Source organism: Brachyhypopomus gauderio, chromosome 10 (genome assembly GCF_052324685.1).
Source record: "Brachyhypopomus gauderio isolate BG-103 chromosome 10, BGAUD_0.2, whole genome shotgun sequence".
Taxonomy (NCBI): domain Eukaryota; kingdom Metazoa; phylum Chordata; class Actinopteri; order Gymnotiformes; family Hypopomidae; genus Brachyhypopomus; species Brachyhypopomus gauderio.
Window position 1 is genome coordinate 12,762,194 of NC_135220.1, and position 26,816 is coordinate 12,789,009.

Sequence of the window (26,816 nt, forward strand, 5' to 3'; positions counted from 1 at the left end):
GTAATAGATCATTATATACATGAATGTGGATGGATGCATGGATGGATGGATGGATGGATGGATAGTAGTAGTCTTTTGTTTTATTGTAGCCAGGTATTTCATTGCTAAAGCACTCCTGTTGTCTACCTCTTCATGCAACTCCAGGCATTAATTAATGTCTTTTGTCTGCACTTTGCAATGCCATGGTGTGTTCCACACATAACAGTGTGTGCTGAGCTGAAAGCTGTTTAAGCTGCCATAAACACGGGCTGTGCGGGCTTGTTTGTCTCCACTGTCCCTGAAACACTGTAATCCCCATCATTTTCTGCATCCGTGTCTTGTGAATGTTGGTGTGTTAGTGGTTGCTGTGTTCTACCAAAAATAATCTGGATAATACATTCAGTTTGTATCATTTGCTCTTTTGCACCTCAGTGTTTGTAATTGAGTTTTCATAGAAAGTTGAAAAAGAGTCAGGGAAATGTATTGCCAAATATATTAATTACTCATGCTTCAGATCTACGTTAGAAAGCATGAATGCAATTATAAATGCATCAAAGGCTTAATTTGAGTTAAAAATGTTGCTGATGTTGAACACATCATAGCGTATTAATGATCACTGCGCATTTTCACCATCAAAGCACCATTGATATCTGCACCTGCTCTTTTTAATGAAGCTGATGAATGTTTGACTTTTGCAGCCAATGTTTCTCATCAAACCCAAATAAGCAGTACAAAGCCATTGATCACTCGCATAATGTAATCATTTCTGCCTTGTGCTGTTTTTTCTTTATCTGCAGTGTGTAAACCAGGATTCTACAGATCTGCCCTGCAGACCAGAACATGTAGTAAGTGTCCCCCACACAGTTTCACCAGGACGGAGGCCGCCACCTTCTGCCAGTGTGAGCAGGGCTACTACAGGAAGGACACGGACCCAACCAACATGGCCTGCACAAGTAATCACATTTTTACAGTGCATTTTCTGATTCAAATTGGGAGTCATGAATGATGAGGACAGGATCAATTCTAAAGCTCTGTTGCCTGACTGATTGTAAGAATTAGATGACATTACCACCTGATTAAACAGGTGGATATTAAGTGGATATGATGATAAAAATGTAGTGAGATAATCTGTAGCATTGTAATGCTAACAGTATTGCGCTGAGTGTGACGGCGGCTGTGCTCCGCCCCTGCAGAGCCGCCCTCATCCCCGCGGAACGCCATCTCCAACGTGAACGAGACGAGCGTGTTCCTGGAGTGGGCCGCACCCGAAGAGACCGGCGGCCGCAAGGACGTGACCTACAGCGTTTTGTGCAGGAAGACCGGCGCTGACCCAGGCCATCACGAGCCATGCGGTGGACACGTCCGCTACCTGCCCCAGCGCACAGGCCTCAGCAACACCTCCGTCATGGTGGTGGACCTGCTGGCCCACACCAACTACACTTTCGAGGTGGAGGCGGTGAACGGTGTGTCTGAGCTTGCCAAACCCCTGCGCCAGTACGTGTCCTTGAACGTGACAACCAACCAGGCAGGTGAGTGAGGCCTCCCAAGTGTTCTGCTGAGGTCACCCATTGGCCCCATTCTGTTTTGGCCCCCCTTCTGATTGGCCCCATTGTATTTGCCTCATTTGTTGTGTGTGTGTGTGTGTGTGTGTGTGTGTGTGTGTGTGTGTGTGTGTGTGTGTGTGTGTGTGTGTGTGTGTGTGTGTGTGTGTGTGTGTGTGTGTGTGTGTGTGTGTGTGTGTGTGTGTGTGTGTTAGAGGCAAACAGACCTTGCAATCAGGCCAGGCTCAGAGTTCAGGCAGATAGTGTCAATTATCTTGGGAGTGATCCTTTTGGGCTGGTGTTAAAGACTTTTGCGACCGGTCCTTCCTAGCCTCTATTAGCAGGCGCTCGTATGCTGCACTAGGTCATGCGGCTGGTCTGCTGGTCCCTGGATTGTTGCTTTGACCCAGAAGGCCAACAGTGCAACCTAGGGCCTATTCTTGAATTCTCTATACCAATTTAGAAACCTATGAAATGAATGTATGTCAACATACATGCTTTAACAGCAAATGTTTTAAAAATGCTACAGATACATACAGTCTCTTCCACGTAGAAAGTATTTTATGAATTGCTGTACACATAGTCTGCTAATTAGTTTGGGGTTATTGTGTTCCCCTCGTGTGGTAAGAGATTTGTGAAACCTTTGGTTCCACAGGAAACAAGAACCGTAACATTTTCAGAATTTTGGTATCAACTTGGCACCGACGTATCGGTTCTTGTGAAGTTCATATCTGTTGAAGAGAAAAAGAAGCATTTATAAAATTTATAACATATAATTTGTGGTTTTGTATAATTTTTCAAAACAGCATTTGTGAGTAATAATACTAAGCATGTGAAATGTAAATGCATTAAAACCATATTGAACATAGTTTTCATTTAGATATCATTTGTGTGCATAACTAATCCAGACTAATTCTAATTCTTATCATTGGGCCAGTGGTCACCAGTCTTATTCACAAAGGGCTGGTGTGAGCAGATTTTCAATCCAAACAATAGGGACACACGTGCCATAAAATTGATAAGTCTGAAACCAACCGATTGAACAGTCGATATATATGGTAAAAACAACCTGGTTAATACTGTCATTTTTCTGACTTTTCTCGTTAAAGTACCATGTTTCTGAAAGTGATAACATTTTAGAAAATTGCTGAATGAGGTCTATATGCAATGTGATTCTACACAAGGACCTATAAAAAGAATTATCTAGGGAATTGACTAGATTTTTTCAGGTCCAATGTCTGTGTCACTAAGATATACTAGCACTAGTAGTCTAATGCTGGTACTTGTATATCTAATATATATATATATATATATATATATATATATATATATATATATATATATATATATATATATATATATATATATATATAATGGATTGCACCTATCATGAAATATCGCAGCTAAAATACGGAAGGATTTTTGGTTTGGTAACTGGAACTCATCCAAACGGCAGAAATTGTCATTATGACACCTGTGGGACTGGAATCTGAAGCAGCCATGGTAACCATGGTAATGTACATATTATAGGTTAGTTTAGTGAATTAAAACAATCTTGAATTAAAACAAAATCTAGATGAAAATGAGTAAATATTTTGTAATCATTATGAAAGGCATATGCTTTACATATCAAAGATCATTACTCAAATGCAAAAGAGATGTATTTTACTACTTCCACTTAGCAATTCCCATTATAGGTGCCCTACTTAAGTTAACCCGAACAAAACCATACTGCATACTGCATGTACATCCCAATTAAGTCCAAAGGGAGATACAAAAAATGGATATTTCTCCAGCCTTTACACTAGATTTGTTAGCTTAGCAAATGAAGGAATTTTAATTAGTTTTAAATTTTCCATGAAACATGACACTGCTCTTCAGTCATGCTACCGCTACATTAAATGAGTTAATGTGTCATGTTGCTGTCTCAGAAGTAAAGGACTGATACAGTGTTTTGTATGTTAATTCATGAAAAATTGCACTGTTGCACAACACAAGATAGGCGACTGTCATGAAATACACTACATCACAACTAGATCACACACAGGAGTGAGACTGTGCTGCAATATTGAAGTGAAAGATGGCATCTGGTCTGCAGTCCTTATTTTCCCAAAAAGCTTCAAGCACAAGTTTAGCGAGATTGCTAGTAAGAGCACTAGTCTGCAGGGATAAAGCATGCAATATCTAGAGTCAGCATAGCAGGTCATAACCTTCATCACTATGGTGTTTATTATAAGACTGCAGGGTTGCCAACTCTCAAGCATTGAGCGTGAGACACACGCATTTGACCGTTTTCACACGCCCTCACGCCACACTTTCGATATCTCACGCCGAAAAAAAAAATCTAGTTTATTTACCTCTGATCCACATCTATGATTCAATGAGTTACTAGTTCGCTCTGGCGCCAACCACTGGCGATTGATAGATCCTGATATAACACTTAATTTGTGTCCATTTTACGTTCGACACCACCCCCCCCCCCCCCCTTCAACAATTTACACTCGCCACCTCCTCCAGGTTCAAATCTCACTCCAAACGATCTTCAAAAGTTGGCAACCCTGAGACTGTTGTTGCCTGAGTTTTGCCTCTACCAGGACTGAGCGAGAGATGTGGACAGAGGTTCAGGACGGCCACGTAACTAATTAATGTTGATCTGGAGTTCCTCTAAGAACCCTCACCCCCCCGCCCGTTTAATTTGTCTTACCCAAAACACGCATTCAAGTGAACGTGCTCTCATTCGTCCCGCATGCTTGACTTGCAAAAGTTGCTGCCTTTGACTTTTCATAAAGGTAATGATGACCCTCCTGGATACTGACGTGTAATCTGCTTATCCGAACCAGGGCCTGTAATTACTCACAAACATCCAGAGACGGTGCAGGAGGAGCCTGTTGCCGTGCCCACGGTGGGCGTGAAGCCTGTCGCCCTGAGTGCAGTGGTGCTGCTGCGATAAGGCAGCCTTGGAATGAGGGATTTTTTCGTCAGCCAAGAAAAGACTGATGCGGAATACTGAACGCTGGCTCTCCCCGCTGCTTGGCTGTGGCCAGGATAATCTGTTTGGGTCGATGCATCGGGTGCCACTGCTGTTTCATGTGAACTGGGAGGGTTTAGGATGAGCATAGCGTCTGGTTCATGTCGTAAGACCCAGCCAGCCTGGGAAAGTACAGCACCTGCGCTAGGTGAAAAGTGTTAAGCACTGAAATATTGGGATTTACAACATGCCACTTCTTCTTGTGAGTGGCATTACACAAACGGCAATTACCTTCCCTGTAGTCACATTTTGCCACAAGTTATCTAATTTTAATTCACCTTCATATCAAAGGAAAGGAACGTTTAGGAAACCTAGCAAAACACAGTGTTCCACGGATTCGCCAAGCTTTGTGTTTGCGTGTTTGTGTTTGTGGAGCAGTCACAGGGCTCTTCCACGGCTAGTGCAGGTGGCACAGGCGCCGGCGAACTCCTGCCATTTATTTCTCCTTTCCCCTTATTTTCCCTTGCCGTAATCCATTACCCTAAAGTCCCAGGCCTTTTGCACAGCCTCTGTGAGCAACTGCCGCAGTCTAATTTAGGCTGAAATATTTAACATAATATTTGCACCTATTTCCTCACCAACGTGTCTCTGTCAAAGAAAGCGCCGCCGATGCACTTTAGTACACACACACACACACACACACACACATACACACACACACACACACACACACACACACAAAACAATCTCGAGGTGCTAATTCATTTCGTTGGGATGATGTAGGTACAGCATTTTCCCCTAAAGAGACTCCTTCAACATCTGCCTGGCTCATTAAGACGCTCTCAGATCAACAGAAGTATTAGGCTCCCTAAAACACTATTAATGGTGACAAGTGAAATGATGATTTTGGAGCCCAGGACGGCCTGCCACATAGCTCCAGCTCAACCAGTGCAGCTTGTGTGCAGAATTAGCATCATACCGCTATGCTAACCATAGGCCTCGAAGGCTGCTCCACAAAAAAGATATACAGTCTGCCTCTCCCACCTCTTCCTGTTTTTGGGAATGTGAGATTCTCCTAACTAGGGCACTTTGCGTAGATTGATCAAATGCTTGCTGATTTCCCACACTTTCAAGTGAGCTAGATTTTGAAACAAACTGAATAGCATGCAGGTGCAAGTGATTAGCGCTTTGTCATTCTCTTTGGCTCTGAAGTGTGTTCATATTTCCCTGATGAATGTCGACAGGCACATAAGTGGTGGCATTTGCAGAACTGTTCTGTGAGCTTTTAATATTTGCCCATTCACAGCAAGTAATTGACATATCAGTCTGCAAAGACTTGCCACACTCAATATTCTTAATTACTCGGAGCGAGTCCGATTTGGCGTGTGTTTCGCCCCATCCGTCACCAGTGCAGGCCTCTCAGTGATTGGCTCCTTAGGCTGGAGTTGCAGGCGCTGTGCAGATGGGGAGCCAGTCACTCATTGAATATGTCAGTTATTAGCATTTGTTCTGCCACTCCAATCTTAATAGTTTTATGATGTCCAGTGATAAGAGCCACCTGACATGGGCGGCTTGATCCTGCGGGCTTCACGATTAACACTTCACTCTGGATTTTAAATATTTTTTTTTGCTATGTATTTTAGATTCATGGTGTACTTCTGAAATTGCATCTGCAATGCATATCTCTTATATCTCCTCTTACATTGTGTGATTCTCAAGTTGACCTAATGCTTTGTGTTTGGTATGCGGTGGCATTAGCAGGGACAGAGACGAGTCTTTCTCATGCAGGGAAGTTGTGCGGGAGGCCAGCAATGTCCGCCTGGAGCTTTGAGTTTGTGCAGGAGGCCAACGTTCTCTGTGCAACGCCCTGAGATTGTGCAGAAGGCCAGTTTTCTCTGTGCAGAGCTGTGATGTTGTGCAGGAGGCCAGCGATCTCCGTGCAAGGCCTTGGCTGGCCTGGGAGCAGGCTGGCAGGAGCCATATCTCAGCGCTGGGTTTTGGCCGGTGGCCCGCATGTCTCTGCCAGAGGTTTTTCATCTTGCCTCTCTGCGGGACTCCCTTCGCAACGCTTGTTTACAAACACGTAGCCTGCTGAGAGCCTCACACCCGGCTCTGCTACAGGGTCGGCCTGCGAGCAATGACCTTTCCTCCCTAGACTGAAGCCGCACACAGCCCAGCACGCTAACTTCAGTTAAATTGTATGCAAGTGTTCATCTGAAAGACTTCATCTGAAGAAAAAAAAGCTCTGGAGCACAGTTGCCTGAAGTCGCTAGCGCATTGACTCAGAGATGGGCACGCTCCTGGTAGTCCTCACACTCCGCTTAAGGCGTGTTTGATACGAGTGATTCATCGGAGCAGCTTGCGCTGCTAACACGTGATGTGTCATGCTGAAAATAGGCGCGTTAGCACGTCTGGGCGTGGAAACGACGCCTTTCCGCGCCGTCGGCCGTTAGCAGCTCCCAGGCAGGCGAAGGTACTGCGTTTGGTGAATTTGCGTGTGGGAGTTTGGCAACACTTCCCCTTCAGAGCCATTAATCCAAACACTATCATCATCACACCTCCTCTGCCAGTCTCTCTCTTCTACAGAGGTGTTCACCTGCTAATGAAGTCCAAGAACCATCCACATAGAGTGAGTTTCTTTGGACTACACATAGCTCTCTTCTGCCCACCAGAATTAAATCTGGCGGTTTCCATAAACTCTTAATTATTAATGTTAAGAAATGTAATAATGAATGTACACATTTTCCTCCATGACTGTGTCAAGCAGACACAAGGATGCATCTGTTAACGCTAGATTATAAAATGCCGTAATTCTAAATGACCACACATATCCAGCAGCATGTGCAGAGCGATCCTGCTTTCTTCCTCCTCTGGGAAGCACTATGGCTGCTGCCCATTTCTGTTCTGCTGCTGTTCGGTTGGACCCCCTGCTGATGTTTTCGTTGTCTGTCATCGCGAATATAGATCAGAATTCCCCAGGCTGGCCTTAAAGCTTATTGAAAATCAATAACGCAGGGGAGCCACATCTCCTGTTTGACTGAAAGTCAAACATTTAACAGGCTGCCAGAGCGTTTAAGTGGCCTAGCCACCCTTCACAAAGGAGCTCTTACCCTGCTTGCCTGCAGATCAAGTTGCCAAGTATTCAGTTTCAGGCTTTTAAGATAGGAATGATTATAGTTTTGTCTGGGCACATGGAGGGATACAGTTACCCTTTGTTTTGGGAGGGGGGCAGGTGGGGGGGGTGAGCTTTTTTTTACTCCCCTGTCAGTGAGACGTATTGTGCCCTAAACGCCACACTGTAGCAGTGGGGTTACTGTATCGACACCTCAGGGATCTTTTGAGCATGCCTAACTATTCTTTATCTCATGGTCACAGTCTGACACTTCCGTTCCCGAATACAGAGTAGTGTCGGATTCCTGCAGGTCACGTTCAAGCCGGATGGCAGCCCGCTGCGTGCGGAGAGGACTCGGTGTGCGTGTGCAGCAATGAAGAGTAACTGTGCGGATGTTTCCCAGACCGTTTCATGCTGAAGAGTGTAAATTAGGTGTGCACAGTGTACAGCTGAGATGTAATAATTGTAGTTTCAGCCTGTGCACCACAGGTACGGCAGAAGGCTGCCCAATGTTACATCAAGGATTCCCCAGTGTGTATGTAGTGGATTTCAAGATGTATTGCATTATGTAATAGTCCCAGTATAAAAGTATAAAATGTAGATTTTTATAGTGTTATTTGTAAACATTTTCCCAACTGTTGAAGCTGCGTATGTTTTGAAAATCTAGCTATTTCTCTCTCAAATGCAGCAGTGAACAACATGAACTGTGTTTGCAGTAGAATGGTGTGTTGTAGCACAGTGAGTTGATAGCCTAGGTAAGATTAGACAGACAGTGCTGCCATTATACTACGATCAACTATACACATGATGGACACTAATCTTGATGTCCTGCTTGTACAGATGATTCAGACTAGAATAAGTACTTTGTGAAATCAAGGCGATTATTACCAGCTGCTGTGATTTTTTTATAGACACCAAATGAAGTGTGACCATTGTAAACTGTCCACTGCCACTGCTTTCATTTCTCATAAAACAGACAAGATAAAAATGTATCAGATCACCCTGTAGCAAAAGCTGACCACACGCATTTGACAATATTGTATCTAGGCCTCATTTTAATTAAGAAAAGCTCATTAGACCAACTCATTACTAACTGAAACGGACATGACACACTCACAACAGCCGCTGTATCACTTCAGCCTTTTATTATTGTGTCATGCACATTTTTAGTTGATTCAGTGTGAAGAGTGAACAAAACTGTACACCCCCCCCCCCCTCCCCCTTTTAGCACCTTCTCCGATTACCGTGGTGAAGAAAGGCAAAACGGCAAAGAACAGCATCTCCGTGTCCTGGCAACAACCGGACCGGCCCAACGGCATCATCCTGGAGTATGAGATCAAGTACTTTGAAAAGGTGATGGGAGGAGCTTGGGAGTGTGGGCGGGGCCAGCCGATAGGGCTGCAATGCGCATGGACATCTAAGTTCATCTTTCTTACTTCGTCTTTATATAGTACACTGACACCGATGAAGAATGCAGTAAGTTTTGCTTATACTGGAAGAAAGTAGACTTGGCTGATATACATTTGGGGCAGCTGTGCTGTACTATTTCTGCTTTAATCTGTACTGAAATGAACATGTGAATTGCTATTTTCTTCCTTATAATCAATTATAAAGGAAGGCGCTTATATTTTCATAGGCCAGGCTCAGATTATCTGCCTTCCGTGCACACAGCAGAGCGGATTAGAGCGACACCAAACCGCTGCTCTCCTCATGTTTAATGTATCAGGTGAGGGAAGGGGCCCATTTCAGCTCCGAGTGAGCGCTCATCGCCGTGGTGTGACAGGATGACGTGGCCCCACAGTCCCGCCATCCCTTTGGCAACAAAACGTGCACTAAAAGATGCAGCCTGACTCCAGTGGAGTCTGACCCTGGTACCGACCCCCCCCGGCAGTCTCCAGTTGCTCCTCCTGCCAACGCTTTGTCCTGCCGCGCCGTCCGGGCCCTTTTAAGGGAGAATCGAGCTGAAAGCGGCAAGGCCTCCTACGTGACCTTAGCGCAGCTGCCCGGCTGGGGAACACTGATACCGGGCGCTTTAAAGAGAGCCCCCCCTCCCCTAATGCTGGGAGTCCTTACAACACAGTTCTACAAGTGCACATCTCAGCAGCAGGAAAGTGATCCTCACCTGTACCTGTCCCTCTACACCCGTCTCCAGCACGCACGCACACACAGTCTCAGGGGACATGGGGCCTTTTGTTGTTTTTTTTCCCCTCCTTCTTTCCTTTCACTGTCACTTTCTCTCTTTCTTTGTGGTAACAGTTTCTATTGATGTGTTTTTTTGTTTGTTTTTCTTTTGCATTGTGCTTTGAAGGATCAGGAGACCAGCTACACCATCATCAAGTCGAAGGAGACGGAGATCGTGGCAGACGGGCTGAAGCCGTCCTCAGCCTACGTCTTTCAGATCAGAGCACGCACATCTGCAGGTTATGGCAGCTTCAGTCGCCGCTTCGAGTTTGAGACTAGCCCGTACCGTAAGTCAGAGGACCTACACACACTAAAGCCATATTCAACAATGTTAGAACTCGTAGTTTTCACACAGTCAGCAAAAGGACTGTTAGTCCTTATTACATGGAAACTGGAGAAATGCTAAATGCTAATTATCATCATGCAAATGCTACACAGTAAACAGTGACCATTTTTGTTAAGTGTTAAAGGGTTAAAAGTAAAAGTGTTAAAATTATGCTTCGAGAGGTTTTAGAGATTTTTCTTTTTTCGTTAGTGTGTTATATATCTTTTTATGCATGTAGTCAGTTACAAAAGTTACCAAGCCCAAAGGGAGTAACTCTCTCCCACATTTACCACTTTCTCAGCTGTTTGAAATGCCTCATTAGAAGTCCAGCCCCTTTGATTTGTTACAAGATTACACAAACCTTGTTGCCCACCCCCTGGCAAGCTTAGCTAGAGCAGAGTGGGTAAGTTGACCAATCAGAGCACACTGGGCTCATCGAGTGGGTGGTTCTATTACAACATGTTAAACAGGGTGTGAAGACTGATGCATGGGGAAAATAATGTGTGTCTGGAATACTGAAGCCTGCAAATTTCTTCTAGTAGACCCTGCAAATAAAACTATGAACACTGGAAAAGAGAGTAATAGGTGCCTTTTAAATGTTGCTTACCTGAAAAGTGGTTAGAAATATGTTTGCTTCATCTCATGCTGTCTCACGCTCCATCTCACGCTCCGTCTCAGCAGTGTCGGCCTCCAGAGAGCAGGGCCAGGTGCCCGTCATCGCTGTGGCAGTGACTGTGGGCATCATCCTGTTGGCGCTGGTCACCGGCTTCCTACTCAGTGGCAGGTGAGTGTCTCATTCAGTGCTCAGGTGAGTGCTGCTGTCTCATCCAGTGCTCAGGTGAGTGCTGCTGTCTCATCCAGTGCTCAGGTGAGCGCTGCTGTCTCATCCAGCGCTCAGGTGAGCGCTGTTGTCTCATCCAGCGCTCAGGTGAGCGCTGCTTTCTCCGCAGCGCTCAGGTGAGCGCTGCTGTCTCCGCAGCGCTGTCTATTATTATTATTATTATTATTATTAATATTATTATTAATATTATTATTATTTTCATTTTTATTATCACTCTGGATTATTCCTGGGGAAGCTGTTAGCTGAATTTTCCATTCATCAAACATAATCAGTTTATTTGACATTGGAACAGTGCCAAATCATTGCAGTTAAATGGAGATAAAATACATGAATGGAGATTTAAACATTCATTTTCTGTGCAAGTGCTGAAAATGTGAATGCAGTGTAAATGCATGGTAAACATTTGCATAAATGTGGTGCAGCTTTTGAATTCTGCGTTCTGCATGAAAGCAGTGAGAAAAACAAATGATGTTGCAAAAACTCCAGGTGCTGATGCAGAAGCAAAGTGTTTAAAACTTAGTGTTCACGCAATTGAGGAAAGTTAGATCTTTTTCATTTACATAATAATAATAATAATAATAATAATAATAATTTCTTATTATTAGTAGTGTTTACCATTGTTGATTGATTGAGTTTTCACTGTTAGGCCGCATATAAGTGTATAACTACCACAAACAAGCATGCACTGTAATGTTCCACCTGGGGAGTAATGTAGTGAATGTTATTACGTAGTTGACATACTTTCAGGGCCTAGATGCGCTTTGCTTAGCGTAGCTCCTATAATTAGTGCAGACTGTGCTACTTAAAAGCGGCACATATATTTAAATGGAATGACACAATATGTGGCAGTGTATTCCTGCACGGAAATCAATACAGCTCCTTAATATCACCTGGGAGCTGTTGAGCTGTCCACGTCTCTGCTTATGCTGATTATCTGCAGATCTGTTGGGTGGGTGGATGGGGGGGGGGGGGGGGGGGGTATGAGCACCTCTGTGGTTTGTGCTCTGTGCTGCGAGATTCGTGCCCCCGATCGAAGCGGCAAAACGGGATGAGGAGCCCATGAACACATCCTGCTTCTCCCATCCTGGCCCACTTTGCATCTCAAGAGCAATGCATGCACAGGAGACTCTGGCGAGAGCCCGGGAAGCAGAGATAGAAGTGCTCACTGCCGTGAGCGCAGCGGGTGACAGGCTGCTCGGTGATGGACGGAAGTGTAGGAATATCCCGTGTTTGTAGTCATCTCGCTGGAGAGATCCGTGTCCTTAAGTAGCCGGCGTAGGAGACGTAAAGGGAGTTTGGTCGTTCAGATTATGCATGAATCTTCTTGATGACAACAGGGGGCCGTTCAAACCGAACAAATATTCCAGCACAGAAAAGATCAGGACAACAGAATAACATTAGAATTCCATTTCTATCTAAACAGCTTTTTCTCCGGTGCTTGTTTTCAACGACCTGAAAATTGAGTGTTGGTGTGGGTGTGTGTGGAGGACTCCTTTCTCTCCAGCCATATCAGGCACCACCGTCTCTCATTTTACCTCTTTTTTTTTGCCTTCTCCCCTTGAACCACCACAGTCCTTAATTTGATGCTGTCAAGTCCTCAGTGAGATTTACACCAGGCACCAGGGGGAGGGCCAGAAAAGGCCGCAGGGGGGCTAGAGTGCAGGACCGTCTGAGGAACGTCTGAGGAACGTCTGAGGAGCCCCCCCACCCCCAGGCCACCACGCCACAACGCCACACCTGGCCAAAGCCACCGTTTAAGTTACGGGTGCCTCAAGGACAAAGGCTCTTGGAAGCAATTACTCCGAACGGCATATCGGTGGACCGTGTTGACCCTGGCCCCGCCCCTCTCCCCCCAACCACACCCCCCTGCCGACCTCCAGCGTCCCAGGGATGGCTGGGGAAGCCACTGCCACATGTTGTGCTGTCACAGCTGGTCCTGGCCTTATGGGGTCAGTGGTCCTTGTGAATGAAATGCTAAGCAGGGGCGGAGTCACTGCTGCGGTGGGCTGTCTGGACCGTTGGTGCTAGACCGAGCGCGGCCGTCTGTTCAGGGTGTCGGTGCCGGACCGAGCAGGCTCAGGCGTGTTGAGGTCAAAACGGGTTTGGATCCTGATCACGGAGCACGCATGCTCAGCCCTGCTGGTTCTGCTGTCACCATGTCGGGCTTTACTGTAGAATTGGGAGATTCAGCGTCTCTTGCTCACGCTGTGTATCTCACTCCTTCCTCTGGTCCACCGTGTGCCTCTGTTTACATTCGCACGAATTCAACGAGTCTGTCGAGTCGTGCAACTTTCGAGCGTGAACCACAGTTCAGCGAGGCAGAATCTCCGGCACATTAACACAGATCAAACTGTGCCATACAGTCACATCCCATATGCCACGCCGGCATGACTGGAGCAGGGTGTTATGCGAAATTCTGTTCATGCTAAAGATGAGGCGCACGTGATGTCACGGGGGCAGCGGCGGGGCGGGGGGGGGGGGCGTGGGGGGGGGGGGGGGGGGGGGTTGTGGTAATCAGGCCCAGCGAATGGAAGCTGGGTGCTGGGCTGGGATGGGAATCAGACTGTGTGCACCACTCACTCAACCCAATACACCATGTCCTTTACCCTGAGGCTTGAAGTATGCAGCTGAATCCTGCAAGATTGCACACACACACAAGCGCACACGCTCACACACACACACGCACACACACACACACACACACACACACACACACACACACACTCGTCAATGTCTGCCCAAAATACCCGCCAGGGAATAATCAACAGCTCTGCATTCCTTGCTCCATCCCAAAAGGACTGTGAGAGGGACCCAGTTACACACCGATGGGAAATGGCTTGTTATGCAAGAAATCTCCCTGCTGGAGTCTGAGAGTCTGATACACTCAAACGCTTCACCCTTGGGAGGCTGCAATACTAATGCCTAAACACCGCATGTCTGTTAGATAAATATAATACGCTGTTGATATTTTACACAGGATTTGCTGATTATAAATAAGGTCAAGCAGTTTGGTGAGTCAGTTTAGGAGTGGATGTGATGTGCAATTCAGGTCCTCCAATCGGGAGTCATCGCTGCGTTGTCATGGCGCTGCGAGAGTGCTGCTGCCAGCGTGTCCAAGTGTTGAAGTGGGATGTTTACGTCTCACAGCCACACACACACATGCGGTACTTCTCCGGCTAGAGAAAGAACTGCTGTTGTGTGCGTTTCTGTGTGTGTGTGTGTGTGTGTGTGTGTGTGTGTGTGTGTGTGTGTGTGTGTGTGTGTGTGTGTGTGTGTGTGTGTACAGTCTAGAGACAGCCTGTGCAGAAACCCAGATAAAGCCATTACCAGCCTGCCTGTTGGTCTGCCTCTGTCTGTCTGTTTACTGGCCTCCTTTTACATACCAGATACGAAGAATGGGGGTTGAGAGAAAAACCTGAGAAAGAGAGAGATGGGAAGGGGAAAGGGGGAGAGGAATGTGACGGAGGCAGTGGTGCTTGTGGAGGAGAGGAGAGTTTCACACATCCACCAGCTACAGCTGCTTTTTCCTCCACCAGGCGCTGTGGCTACAGCAAAGCAAAGCAAGACCCAGAGGAAGAGAAGATGCATTTCCATAACGGCCACAGTGAGTCACACACACACACACACACACACACACATACGCCCGCACGCACGGTTAGTGTCGTGCGGAGAAAGAGCGGGAAAGCAGGACAGGCAGTTTCAGGTTCAGGCAGAGTTCAGCGGGGGAACAGCTATGTTGGATGTTGCATGGCCGCGGTGTGAGGTGACGTGGTGTCGGCTCTCCTAGGCTGAGTTGACAGCCGGACTCCCTCCCTCGCCACACATCTGCACGTGAGAAGGTATTGAGCACAGGAACTAGAAGCCACGAGACACATTACGCTTCAATCCCCATCCACATAATTCCATCTTCCACATTCCATAGTTATTTCCTCTATGTTGGTTTAAAAGAAAGGGAAGTGCCTTAGGCAACACTCCATCTAACTCAACCACAAAACAGTGGGACTGAGATACCACCCCCCCCCCTCTCTCTCTCTCTGTCCTTACAGTTAAATTCCCAGGGGTGCGTACATATATTGATCCTCACACCTATGAAGACCCCAACCAAGCTGTCCACGAGTTTGCCAAAGAGATTGAAGTCTCCTGCATCACGATAGAGCGCGTGATAGGAGCAGGTGAGGAAGCTTCTGGAAGTTCAGCTCAGTCAGGCTTCACGTGGAATGTTCTGCATCTGCCTATAAAATGTAGCACTGTTCTATGAATTTCATTTTTCTTTTTGTATTATCATTTCATTTTTTTTCCATACCACTGAGCGCATTCACTGTCACAAAGTCAAAGATGTACAAAGGGCTGATATATAACTTAAACAAAACTTCCAATAAATGTGCTCTGCATGTAATGCTATGGTGTTGAGCAGACATGCAGAAACCGAAGTGGCTCCTTTAGACTCTAGCTGGCTTGACATACATCATACGCTGATGTAGATGTATTGTCTTGCTGCACAGGGTAAATGTGTTTGAGTGAGATAAGGCATCTCTCTCTCTCTCTCTTTCTCTCTCCGTCTCCTCTCTGCTTTGGACGGTTGATTGCGTCCGTGTCTGCCACGGAGCAGGCGAGTTTGGCGAGGTGTGCAGTGGTCCACTCCGGCTCCCGGGGAAGAGAGAGATCATGGTGGCTATCAAAACCCTGAAGGCGGGCTACACGGAGAAACAGCGCAGAGAATTCTTGGCCGAGGCCAGCATCATGGGCCAGTTTGACCACCCCAACATCATCCACCTGGAAGGCGTGGTCACTAAGAGTGAGTGTGTGGTACCACACGTGGGACTGCGCACACGGCTCCAGAACAGCCATGTAACCTGATCTTACACTGACATATTAGAGAAGTCTCACTATTCAGTAAAGGATTAGATTTCCTTGTTTTAACATTTTCTTTTCTTTTCTTTTCTCAGGTTAGATGATTTTTCTCTGAAACAAATGTGCCAATTCCTGATTTATATTTTTGAACAAAAGCTGATATTCAGTTCACAGTAATACAGTAATCTTTTTTTTAAGTACACCTGACTTTTAAGAACTCTTTTAAGTGGTCAATAACAACTCCCTGTTTCAGCAGGGTATAAACAAAGCTAACGATTCTTAGTCATTCCTCAGGAGGCCTGCAAGCAAAGACCATGAACTCACAACGGTCAGGAGAGATGGAAGAACAATCTCAAATACCTTTATATTCCTCCTCCTTATCTAGCATTGTACAACAAATATGATATTTTCTCCTTGCTAAAGGAAGGCTGTATGAAGTATTGCACTCAGAGCTGCCAATAATTTTGACAGGTGTTATTTTGAAATTTTGTTCTTTAAATATTTCCCTTTACTGAAAGGTTGGGCTTCTATTGTATTGTCATGTGTATGATCAAAGTGATGAGCAAAAAAAAAAACATTCAGCCTTTCTGACTCATTCATGCCGCTACTTCTGGAAGACAAACTCATCAGTGCTATGAGGGTTATTAATGGATACTCTGGATCTAGAGGAGGTTAATGAGAGTATTAGGATATTAGTTTATGACTGAGTGAAGTGTCTCAGATTTATGCTAGCGCTGCTCTAGCAGCTGTGATGAGCTCCTTAGCTTACGTTCAGTGAAAGTAACTCGCTGGGTTTACTGTCCTTTCTCCTCAAGGCAAGCCGGTGATGATCGTATCCGAGTACATGGAGAACGGCTCCCTCGACACCTTCTTGAAGGTGCGTCTGCTCTTTCGTTCCTCTCTCGATCTTAACTGTACAATGAAAAGATGCTGGAGACATGCTAGCGTTGTAGATGAGTGTGTGTTACCAACCCTCGCCCTGCCTGTCCGCCTGTCCCGCTCGTCCCACAGAGGAACGACGGGCAGTTCACGGTGATCCAGCTGGTGGGCATGTTGCGGGGCATCGCGTCAGGCATGCGCTACCTCTCCGACATGGGCTACGTGCACCGCGACCTGGCCGCTCGCAACATCCTGGTCAACAGCAACCTGGTGTGTAAGGTGTCCGACTTCGGCCTGTCGCGAGTGCTGGAGGACGACCCGGAGGCAGCCTACACCACCCGCGTATGTTCCGACCCGCTGACCTCCTGACCCCCAGGCCATTAGCCAGCACTCCAGATCCATCTGTGTCAGTGCTCAACCCTCTCCAGTATCTGTGGCTTTAGCCAGCTACTGTTCACATATTCTCTCTCTCTCTCTCTCTCTCTCTCTCTCTCTCTCTCTCTCTCTCTCTCAATCTCATTCCCCCCTTTTTTCTGTTTCTCCCTCCCTTTCTGATGCATCCATACTATATACACAACTGATCATAACCATCTCTTTGAGATTATTGCAACGAACAGGGTAGTCGTAATAATATTAGCTGAGCGTTTCCCTCTGCTGGGCCTGCGTTGAGGACTCTGGTCTGCAGGAGGCCTTTAGGCTCCAGACTGAAGTAGCTATTAATAAACGTGGAGACGAGTGACGCTTTGAACGCAGGATAATTAGCAACTCAGCGTTGGCCGCTGTAATTGGTGCTGCCTCATTATTATTTCTCTTTTCATTGTTTCCACCTTGGCATGTCACAGTAGTGTGTATGTGTGTGTTCCTGTGCGGTGCTGTGTGTGAGCTGTCTGAGGAGAGGTGAATTGAGATGTTCTTCGCTAATAGTGTGTGAGAGGTTCTGCCAGTCGTGGAATGGCATCTCCAAGACAGCCAATTAGCAGGCAGAACACAGCGACGTCCGAGCGACGGCTGCCGTGTTTACCCACCCCGACACCTTTCCGTCCTCCCCAGCTGTGAACGTGGAGTGATAAGTGTTCAGAAACATGCCATGACAAGAAATGTTTCTGATGAAATCTGGTCTGATGTGTGCCGCTCAGGGAGGGAAGATTCCCATCAGATGGACGGCCCCGGAGGCCATTGCTTACAGGAAGTTCACCTCAGCTAGCGACGTGTGGAGTTACGGCATCGTCATGTGGGAGGTGATGTCATACGGCGAAAGACCTTACTGGGAGATGAGCAATCAAGACGTAAGTTTACCATTTTACTGCTGTCCTAATTCCATAAATCTGTCATAAACACACAATTTATCAAGCGGAAAAAGAGGAGAACGCAAACACATTTCACCAAGGTGCAAAAAAAAAAAAAAAAGAAGCATGAAATATCATTACCGGCGGGTTATTACTTGAGTTCTATAGTGACAGTATTACAAATTCAGAGAATTTTCATCTTTCCATAACTCACGCTGTTCAATTGCTTCTAGAACTGAAGATAGCATTTAAATAGCATTTTCAATGCTGCTTTGTGCTCATCCTGTACAGTAGTGTTGGACTTGTTGGAATATTTAAATATTCATATGCTCATGACATAAATGATTATCGATTTGCTTCTTTATCAGGAATTCATTACAAAACTAATTAAAATATGTAATTGTGGAGCAGCACATTTTAACACAACTCCACTTTACTGTTTCATCCCATAGTGCTACGTTCTGTAATGTCATCTTAATTATAGTATCATTTTTTAGTCACAAATCAGTCTGCCACATTTTATTCAAAATGAAAATGGAATTTAGCTTTAGTATTTATAATGTATTATGCTGTATTTTTCCCCACCAATACAAAGTATAGATTAGAGACAGTACGTCAGTTATATAAATCTATTAGCTTTTTTTTTTATGCAGACATTTCTAAGCTATTTTTCAGCCTGTGCCTCTTCGTTGCTGGAATCTCATGTTTATGAATGGCTTCTTTAGTGACTATGAGCTTTGGCTGAGACGGGCTCCCCGTTGATCTTCCCGAGTCGTACACCTCTGCTGTAATTGCCTCCCCTGGCCATGTCAGAACTGTGTGTGAATGGTATGTGAAATGTGGTTTGCCACCACGAGGCTAAGACATGGGGAACTGTGCACGTAGCAGTTCATAAACCGATGGGAACAGAGGGGAGATACGGGGCTAAACTGATGTAATTGAACACGTTCAGTGGGGATGGGGTCTCACGCTGAGAGCAGTGGAGTGTGGTGGGGAGAGAGGGGGGTTGTGGGGGATTGGCTAGCCGAGGCCCCCAGTGGGCAAGTCAAAGGTTGCGCCACGGTGAACGGTGGAATCGGGGACACGGGGAAGGTGCTGTGAGCGCAGAGAGAGAATCTGGAGTTCTCACTTCATCGAACTTTGTGAACTTTGCTAAAAGAGATGCAGTGTGAGGTTTTTTTTTATCTGTAGGCAGCAGAAGTCTGATTTGCACAAGCCTCACTCTATATTAACCTACAGCATTAGCCACGGCGGAGATACACCGCATCTCACTCACTTCTTTGTCAGACTTCAGTTTACAGATTTTCGTTTTTATTACTGTTTTTTCTTTGTACATATTGTGCCGTATCATTAAAACTGAAGTGGATGTCGTGGGGATTCTTCACTGTCTTTGTCTCCTTCATCTTCTGGCATGTGGGCGCTCATGTCATATGTCGGTGAGAGCAGCGTGTGTGTGTGTGTGTGTGTGTGTGTGTGTGTGTGTGTGTGTGTGTGTGTGTGTGTGTGTGTGTGTGTGTGTGTTTGTGTTTGAGTGGCACTGAAAAGAAGGATGTGATGCCAAAGTTTGCTCTGTGTGTCCCTGAAGGAGGTGCAATTTCCAGTCATGTTGTTATCAAGCAGAGCTGACCTTTTGCCCCGCCTCCTAGCCTGCCAGTGACAGCTTCATTCCAGCCTCAGATCCCCGTCTCCCTGCCATCATTAATCTGTTTCACACACACTTGGGAAAGAGAAAGTTATTTGATGTTTTATTTAATGCTTTCATGAGGGCTGCCTTAGATCCCCCTCTCTCTCCTCCACTGTCTCTCTCTCTCCTTCATCCTGTCTCTCTCTCTCTTCTCCGCCACTGTCTCTCTCTCCTCCACCCTGTCTCTCTCTCTTCTCCTCCACTGTCTCTCTCTCTCTCCTTCATCCTGTCTCTCTCTCTTCTCCTCCACTCTCTCTCTCTCCTCCACCCTGTCTCTCTCTCTTCTCCTCCACTGTCTCTCTCTCTCTCCTTCATCCTGTCTCTCTCTCTTCTCCTCCACTCTCTCTCTCTCCTCCACCCTGTCTCTCTCTCTTCTCCTCCACTGTCTCTCTCTCTCTCCTTCATCCTGTCTCTCTCTCTCTTCTCCTCCACTCCCTGTTTCTCCTCCACCCTGTCTCTCTCTCTTCTCCTCCACTGTCTCTCTCTCTCCTCTACCCTGTCTCTCTCCTATCCTTCTCTCTCTCTCTCTCTCCACTCCCTGTCTCTCCTCCACCCTGTCTTGTTCTCTCACTTGCTCTTGCTCTTCTCCTCCTCTCTCTCTTCGAGACTTTGCCGTTGGGGATTGGTTTCTGAGCTGCTCTTGTGTTGAGTTTCTCTGTTGCGGCGTGGGAGTGAGGGATTGGGGGGGGGTTCGTTCGAGGCTGAGGGCGGGAGAGAACGAGAGATGAGAGGTCGGCATCTCGCCCAGTGCAGCAGTCAAATCCTTCCTCCCGGCACTTTTCTGAACCTTAAGTAAACATGCAATATGCTAACCAAGAGCTGCTACACTGGTTTTGTTTATTGACTGAAACTATTTGTGGATTAAAACAATGAAATACTTAATTCATTCTAATCTAGTTTCCTCTAATCTACTTCACGAGTTTAACTAGTTTAAGAGTGACATACTTCCCTAGTCTTTTAGCATTAACTTATTCCGTAGAAGCACAGTATGCATGTTATCCATGTTACCTGTGGTCTTGAAATTAAGCTTTGAATTTTATACGAAGCTTTCCTTCAGAACTCTGCTTTTGTGGAGAACGTTGATATAAGAAGCAGCCGTACTGCAACTGCAAATCAAATAAATAATCAAACGTGACGATGCATAAAATAACAAACACATCCAGAGATGGCAGTTCGCAGACACAGACGCTTTGTTAAGAGGTCAGAGGTCAGATGTGAAAGGCTAGGCAGGACAGCTTCAGCAACTCCGATAACTGCTGTTACAGACAAGCAGAGAAGCATCTCTGTCGAGTATGACATGTCGAACATTTAGGTAGATGAGCTAGAGCTGGTCCACTCCTGCCGTCCAGTTGAGGCTAACCCAACTGAGAAGTTGAAGAATGTCTGATGAATTTCAAACTGTGTGGGTATTAGGGTCAGAATCTGGTGTAAACAGCGTGAATCCATGGACCTTGTGTCAATAATTCAGATGGGTCCTGGTGATGCAATGGTGATGCAATGTTTCCTTGGAACTGGATGTTGGACTTTGTAATACCAATAAAGCATCGTGTGAATGCTGCTGCCCGTGTGATCATTCATGCCAACCCTTACTGCTTCCCGTTATGGTCACAAATGACCCATTTTAGAAGAACTGTTTCCAATATGATTTCAAAGTGGTTTCGTGACCATGAGTTCATTCTGTTTCAGTGGTCTCCACAGGCAACATGTGTGAATCCAGGACAGGACCTGTAGGGTTTGGTAGAGCCAGAGGTTTTTGCATCATGAATGCGCAGCTGACAAATCTGTAGCAGTTACCTGATGCAATCACGTCAACAAGAGGCAAGAATCTCAAACGAATGTGTTAGTGGAATCCATGAGATCTAAAGACGTCCTGCCCAAGACTAGTGTGGGGTTTCTAGTGTAGATACCTCTGCTAGCTCAGGATAACCATCCTCATACACTACAGATATTGTGTGGACACCAATTTTAACACAGTAACATTGTGTTCATTTGCAGTGCAGCGTGTATTATACTGAGTGTGTGTGTACGTATTTGGCTGTTAGGTGATTAAGGCTGTGGAGGAGAGCTACAGGTTGCCGGGCCCTATGGACTGCCCTACGGCCCTCTACCACCTCATGATGGACTGCTGGCAGAAGGAGAGGAACAGTAGGCCCAAATTTGATGAGATCGTCAGCTTACTGGACAAACTCATCCGTAACCCGAGTAGTCTGAAGAGTGTGGTCAACCCGTCCAACAGGTGGGGGAGCACCAGGTGTCGCTTTGACACTTACTCTGTTGAAACACCATGTTTTTGTTTTGCTTTCTTCCATTGTCATTCCATCCCTCTCTCCCCACATGCCTGGTTTGTTTATAAGTATAACTCCGTTTGAAGTAAATGTTAACACTGTTGTTATTTATGGCATTTTATTATCCCGGGCTGCATAAAAGCATAAAAATCGTCTCATGTCTGTGAACTAGCGATAACCCAGTGTTAACAGCTCTTGCTACACGGCTGTCACGGAAAATCAAGATTTAATGACACTTGAAACAAATAAGCTCAGCTATGTCATGATTTAATGTTGAGTTAAACAAAAGTGACAGCGTACAAATGGCTTCTAATTACAGTGATTACATGGTATCAAATATATTTTCTGCATTGTAAATCGTTCTGTATTTTTTGCATCCTGCAGTAATCTATTATCTATTGTGTTATGGGATTATGGTTACATTTAATAATAAATTGACTTGGAATGAGGGAACATAATACACTGTAATTGTGGTTTTTGCCTGTTATGGTTACATTAAATGTCTAAATTGTCACTAATTATATTGATTTTATTTTATTCTTGTGAGTGTCCAGATTTCAAGACATAATTCTGTCATAAAATCATAGAATAATACATTGTACAGAAAATCCAGTACTGAGATTAATTCTGGGATTTAAGTTTTTATTATATCACAGTTCAGTAGTATGATGTAAATTAGAGCAAGTTTGCTCAAACCCAGACTAAATTTGGATTGTCCAGTGGTGAGACGCCACATCACTTTCGCCCAAACCTGCACTTATTCCATGTCAATGGCAGCAGTCCCGAACTTTGTCTTCTGCTTTAGAAACAGTATTTTTCGTTGTTGTCAATCTTCAATTTTCACGGCCTCCATACATGCCCAGAAGTTCAGCTCAGGCCTGTCTGTGTGGTGACTGCACAGTCTTCATGTAGTACTCTAATGGTAGATTTATGCATCCATTTGTTCAACGGTCCATTTGTCTTTCCCACAGGGTGTCCAATTTATTAGTGGAACATGGCAGTGCGGAGCTCTGTGCGTTCAGCTCTGTAGGGGAATGGTTAGATGCCATAAAAATGGGTCGATACACCGAGCTTTTCATGGAAAGTGGATACACTTCGCTGGATGTAGTCACTCAGATGACCTTGGAGTGAGTCCCAACACCACCACCACCACCCCCCCCCCCCCCTTCCCCACCCCTGCCGCCGTTTGCAGTGGGTAGAGAGGGTTGTTTGCCATGTACGAACAGCCAACATAAGGACATTAAAAATTCAGGGCTTAATTGTACTATGATTTTGTTTTGATTAGTTTAACACCAGGTTTTCAGATCTTACCCCAACTCATTGGTCCAGTTCTGCATATTTGAGGCAGATATTTAAAATTATTTTGTCTATAACAATAAAACTTCTTCATTGAAAGTGTCAGGTTAAATGTAAAGATTTTATTTGCAAATATCCAGTTAATTTTGTAATTACAATATATGAGGCATAATGTCTGCAATTTAAGAGCATGAAAAGTTTTTGTCATGCACTTATCAATCAATCAATCAAAGTTTATTTGTATAGCGCTTTTAACAACTCAAGTTGTCGCAAAGCAGCTTTACAGGGTTTACAAGGTTAACAATACTATGGGTCCAGAACCCTAATGAGCAAAGCCTTTGATTGATTGACTTATATCTAAGTTATGGAAGTCATGGAAAGTCCTTAGTCCATGTTTTTCAAGCTTATTTATACATTTAAAAAAGTATATGTAGCAAAAAATTGTATTAATAACCTTTGAAATAGTATTGATGCTGTACAAATACTTTATACAAAAGTATAAAGTATAAATATAAGTTTTTTTTTTTTTTTTTTTTTAAGAACCTTATTTATATAATAATGTATATGGGTTTTTGTGCTCATAATTTATATGTTTTGTGTGTTTTTAAAAAGCAAGTAATATATTGGGTTTCCTTCATGACAAAATTTGCAAAATATATTTTAAGTAATGAAGAGAACCATCTGAGTTTTCATGTCAGGTGAAAGTGAGTGAGGAATGAGAACTCTATGCAGAAGAACTCACACAGGGTTGTTCCTCACACGGGACTGTTCCTCACACGGGACTGTTCCTCACACGGGACTGTTCCTCACACAGAGTTGTTCCTCATACGGAACTGTTCCTCATACGGAAATGTTCCTCACACGGAACTGTTCCTCACACAGAACTGTACTTCACATGGCTCTTTTGGCTCCTTCGTTCATTTGTAAAAGAGTTACCATTATAAGGTTTTTTATTTAAAAAAAAGAAGTAAAAATAGCAAATGTAGTAATGAAGTAAAACATTTTATATTTGACCATTATTTGGGGTGGAGTAAATATGTAAATTAAAAATACTCAGGTGTTTGTGGTTTAGATCTTTGTTTAATGCCAAATGCTGATTCAATGTCCTCTATAGATGAGTAAATATCTCACTGTCTGTCTTCTTTTACAGAGATCTGAGGAGGGTTGGAGTCACTCTGGCTGGACACCAGAAAAAGATCCTCACCAGCATCCAGGAGATGCGAGTCCAGATCATGAATGCCACCATACCCGTCTGAGGCTGACCTCTGACCTCCACAGCCTACAGTAGTAGCCTAGCACTTTTTACCATGGACTCTTATTTATTGAATGGAACTATTGAACTATTTAAGGGGGAATTACTTGATATCCGTGGGTAACAAAATGGCAGAGACTCACTGGCAGGACAAGGAGTTCTCCGGGCGTTCATGCACAGCTCGGACAGCTTGGACATTTTGCGGGCGGACCAAGTTGGACGTGGTGGAAGTGAGACATTTGGGGAGGGGGCGGGAATGTGGCGTGTCTCCAGGTAGGACCACTGACCAGCTGTCAGGGGTCCCGGGACTGTACAGCGCTTACTCAGAACCTCATGCAACAATATAATTACCTCCAGAAATACAACAGAACCTACAGTCTTACACTGACAGATGTCATTCCACACAAGATCCCTCAAACCTCAGCTCACGCAGTAAGATTGAAACCATATCAACCAGAGGAAGAAGCGGCTGTGTATTACAAAGCAATATTAGATGTCAAGCTTCTTTTATTTGCATGTTTTCTTTTGTTTTGGCTTTTTCATTTTTTGTTAGAATTTTTTTTTGTTGTTTAGTTTTAGTTTTTGGGGATTTTTTTTTTTACTGCAATAGATACGTATGTACAGATTTTCCTTTTGCATAACATATGTGTCTAAAGCCCATGGAAAAATACATATAAAGTATTACACTTCAAAGACTAAACTGTATTTGGTTTCAGCCATTGTTAAAATTGTCAGTGTAAATAGTGTATAGTTAGATGAAGTAAAGGCCAAATTCATCCAAGTTCATATTCTTAGCTAGAGAACATAGCTGGAATACATTAGTGACAAAAATGGGCTTACTTATTTTGTACAGTTCATTAATCTTCATCGTGCTTCAAGTGTTTTTCAATAGCTCATCAGTTACAGCTGGTCATTTGACTGCACCTGATGTGTGATTTCTAAAAGTGACTTTGTGCTGTGTTGATACATTTTGTTTCTTATTTATTTAATTAGACACAAAAGGTTACTAACATTTATCTTTTAAAATCGCTAGTTAAGGGCTCAAGGGCACAACTTTGTGCAGTTAGAAATGTTACAGCATTAGATCTCAGCAGATTTTCAAATACAATTAGAAATTAAAATCACAATTCTCCCTGAACATCTAAATACTTTTGCAACATACTGACCTGATTTAAATATATTGGCGTCATCCTAGTAAAACAGACAGACATATCATACATTTGAATTAAAAGTTAAATTTCAAAGTCTGTTCAATGCATAAAAAAAAAACTTCATACTACAAAATCTGTACTTAGGTCCATTATTTAATGATAAAACAAACAACAACAAAACCTAAGTTTTCTATTAAAATTTTACTTGTTTAAAGGATATTAACAGAGTAAATGGATTTCAGTGTGTAAGCAGCACAAGACTGGGAGAAAAGACTGATGGGGGATACAGGATATCAGACCAGCCAGGTTTCATGACGTCTAAACAGCGAGGTTTGGTGACGTCTAAACGGCGAGGTTTGGTGACGTCTAAACAGCGAGGTTTCGTGACGTCTAAACAGCGAGGTTTCGTGACGTCTAAACAGCGAGGTTTCGTGACGTCTAAACAGCGAAGTTTCGTGAGGTCTAAACAGCGAGGTTTCGTGACGTCTAAACAGCGAGGTTTTGTGACGTCTAAACAGCGAGGTTTCGTGGCGTCTAAACAGCGAGGTTTCGTGAGGTCTAAACAGCGAGGTTTTGTGACGTCTAAACAGTGAAGTTTCGTGAGGTCTAAACAGCGAGGTTTCGTGATGTCTAACCAGAGAGGTTTTGTGAGGTCTAAGGAATGTTCGACCTTTCCATTAGAACCAGCAGTACAGCTGCACCGTTCCCCTTTCACTTCCCATGTATATTTTAAATGTAAATGTAATAATTACAAACCATTTACTACACTAACTGAATGATGTACCAGGTAGCATCAGTTAATGACCAAATGCTAAAACTAGAAGGGAAACAAAAAAGGTTGATGCTTACATTGTATTTACACCTTTCATGACAAAAAAAACAAACCACAATTGATCATTACTGTTATTGTCAGAGTTGCACCTATTACAGAGGACCTTGTGGTGCAGTACATGCTTTATGGGATTGTGCAAGGCGATATCTACAATTTCACCACATGCTCACATGCAGCATATGTAACTTGTAATACACATGGTGCTCACCTGCGCAGGATAACTTGATGACTCATTTACATGCTGTAACAGTACGCTTCATTGTTAAGATGAAAGTGAAGAACACATTGAAAACACTATGAAGCTGTTAGTGGTTTGATATTGTCCTTACTGTTTTCCTGTTATGAGCACCTTA

At 44.5% G+C, this 26,816-nt stretch overlaps 1 protein-coding gene across 4 annotated transcripts in view; it reads left to right on the forward strand.

Moving 5' to 3' along the window:
- epha5 (EPH receptor A5) overlaps positions 1-26,546 on the forward strand; it is a 53,808-nt gene extending 27,262 nt beyond the window's left edge. Inside the window, exons 4-17 of one of the 4 annotated variants that reach the window (XM_077019587.1) lie at positions 777-932; positions 1,173-1,508; positions 8,829-8,953; positions 9,909-10,068; positions 10,785-10,890; positions 14,484-14,551; positions 14,994-15,119; positions 15,557-15,742; positions 16,614-16,675; positions 16,810-17,019; positions 17,814-17,963; positions 21,690-21,883; positions 22,904-23,059; positions 24,379-26,546. In XM_077019587.1, the coding sequence (XP_076875702.1) occupies positions 777-932; positions 1,173-1,508; positions 8,829-8,953; positions 9,909-10,068; positions 10,785-10,890; positions 14,484-14,551; positions 14,994-15,119; positions 15,557-15,742; positions 16,614-16,675; positions 16,810-17,019; positions 17,814-17,963; positions 21,690-21,883; positions 22,904-23,059; positions 24,379-24,484 (2,141 nt within the window). In that variant the 3' untranslated portion in view covers positions 24,485-26,546. Of the gene's footprint in view, positions 1-776; positions 933-1,172; positions 1,509-8,828; positions 8,954-9,908; positions 10,069-10,407; positions 10,690-10,784; positions 10,891-14,483; positions 14,552-14,993; positions 15,120-15,556; positions 15,743-16,613; positions 16,676-16,809; positions 17,020-17,813; positions 17,964-21,689; positions 21,884-22,903; positions 23,064-24,378 lie in introns of those variants that run through there. The other 3 variants (XM_077019588.1, XM_077019591.1, XM_077019589.1) reach the window with 3 other exon arrangements.
- The last annotated feature ends 270 nt before the right edge of the window (positions 26,547-26,816 follow it).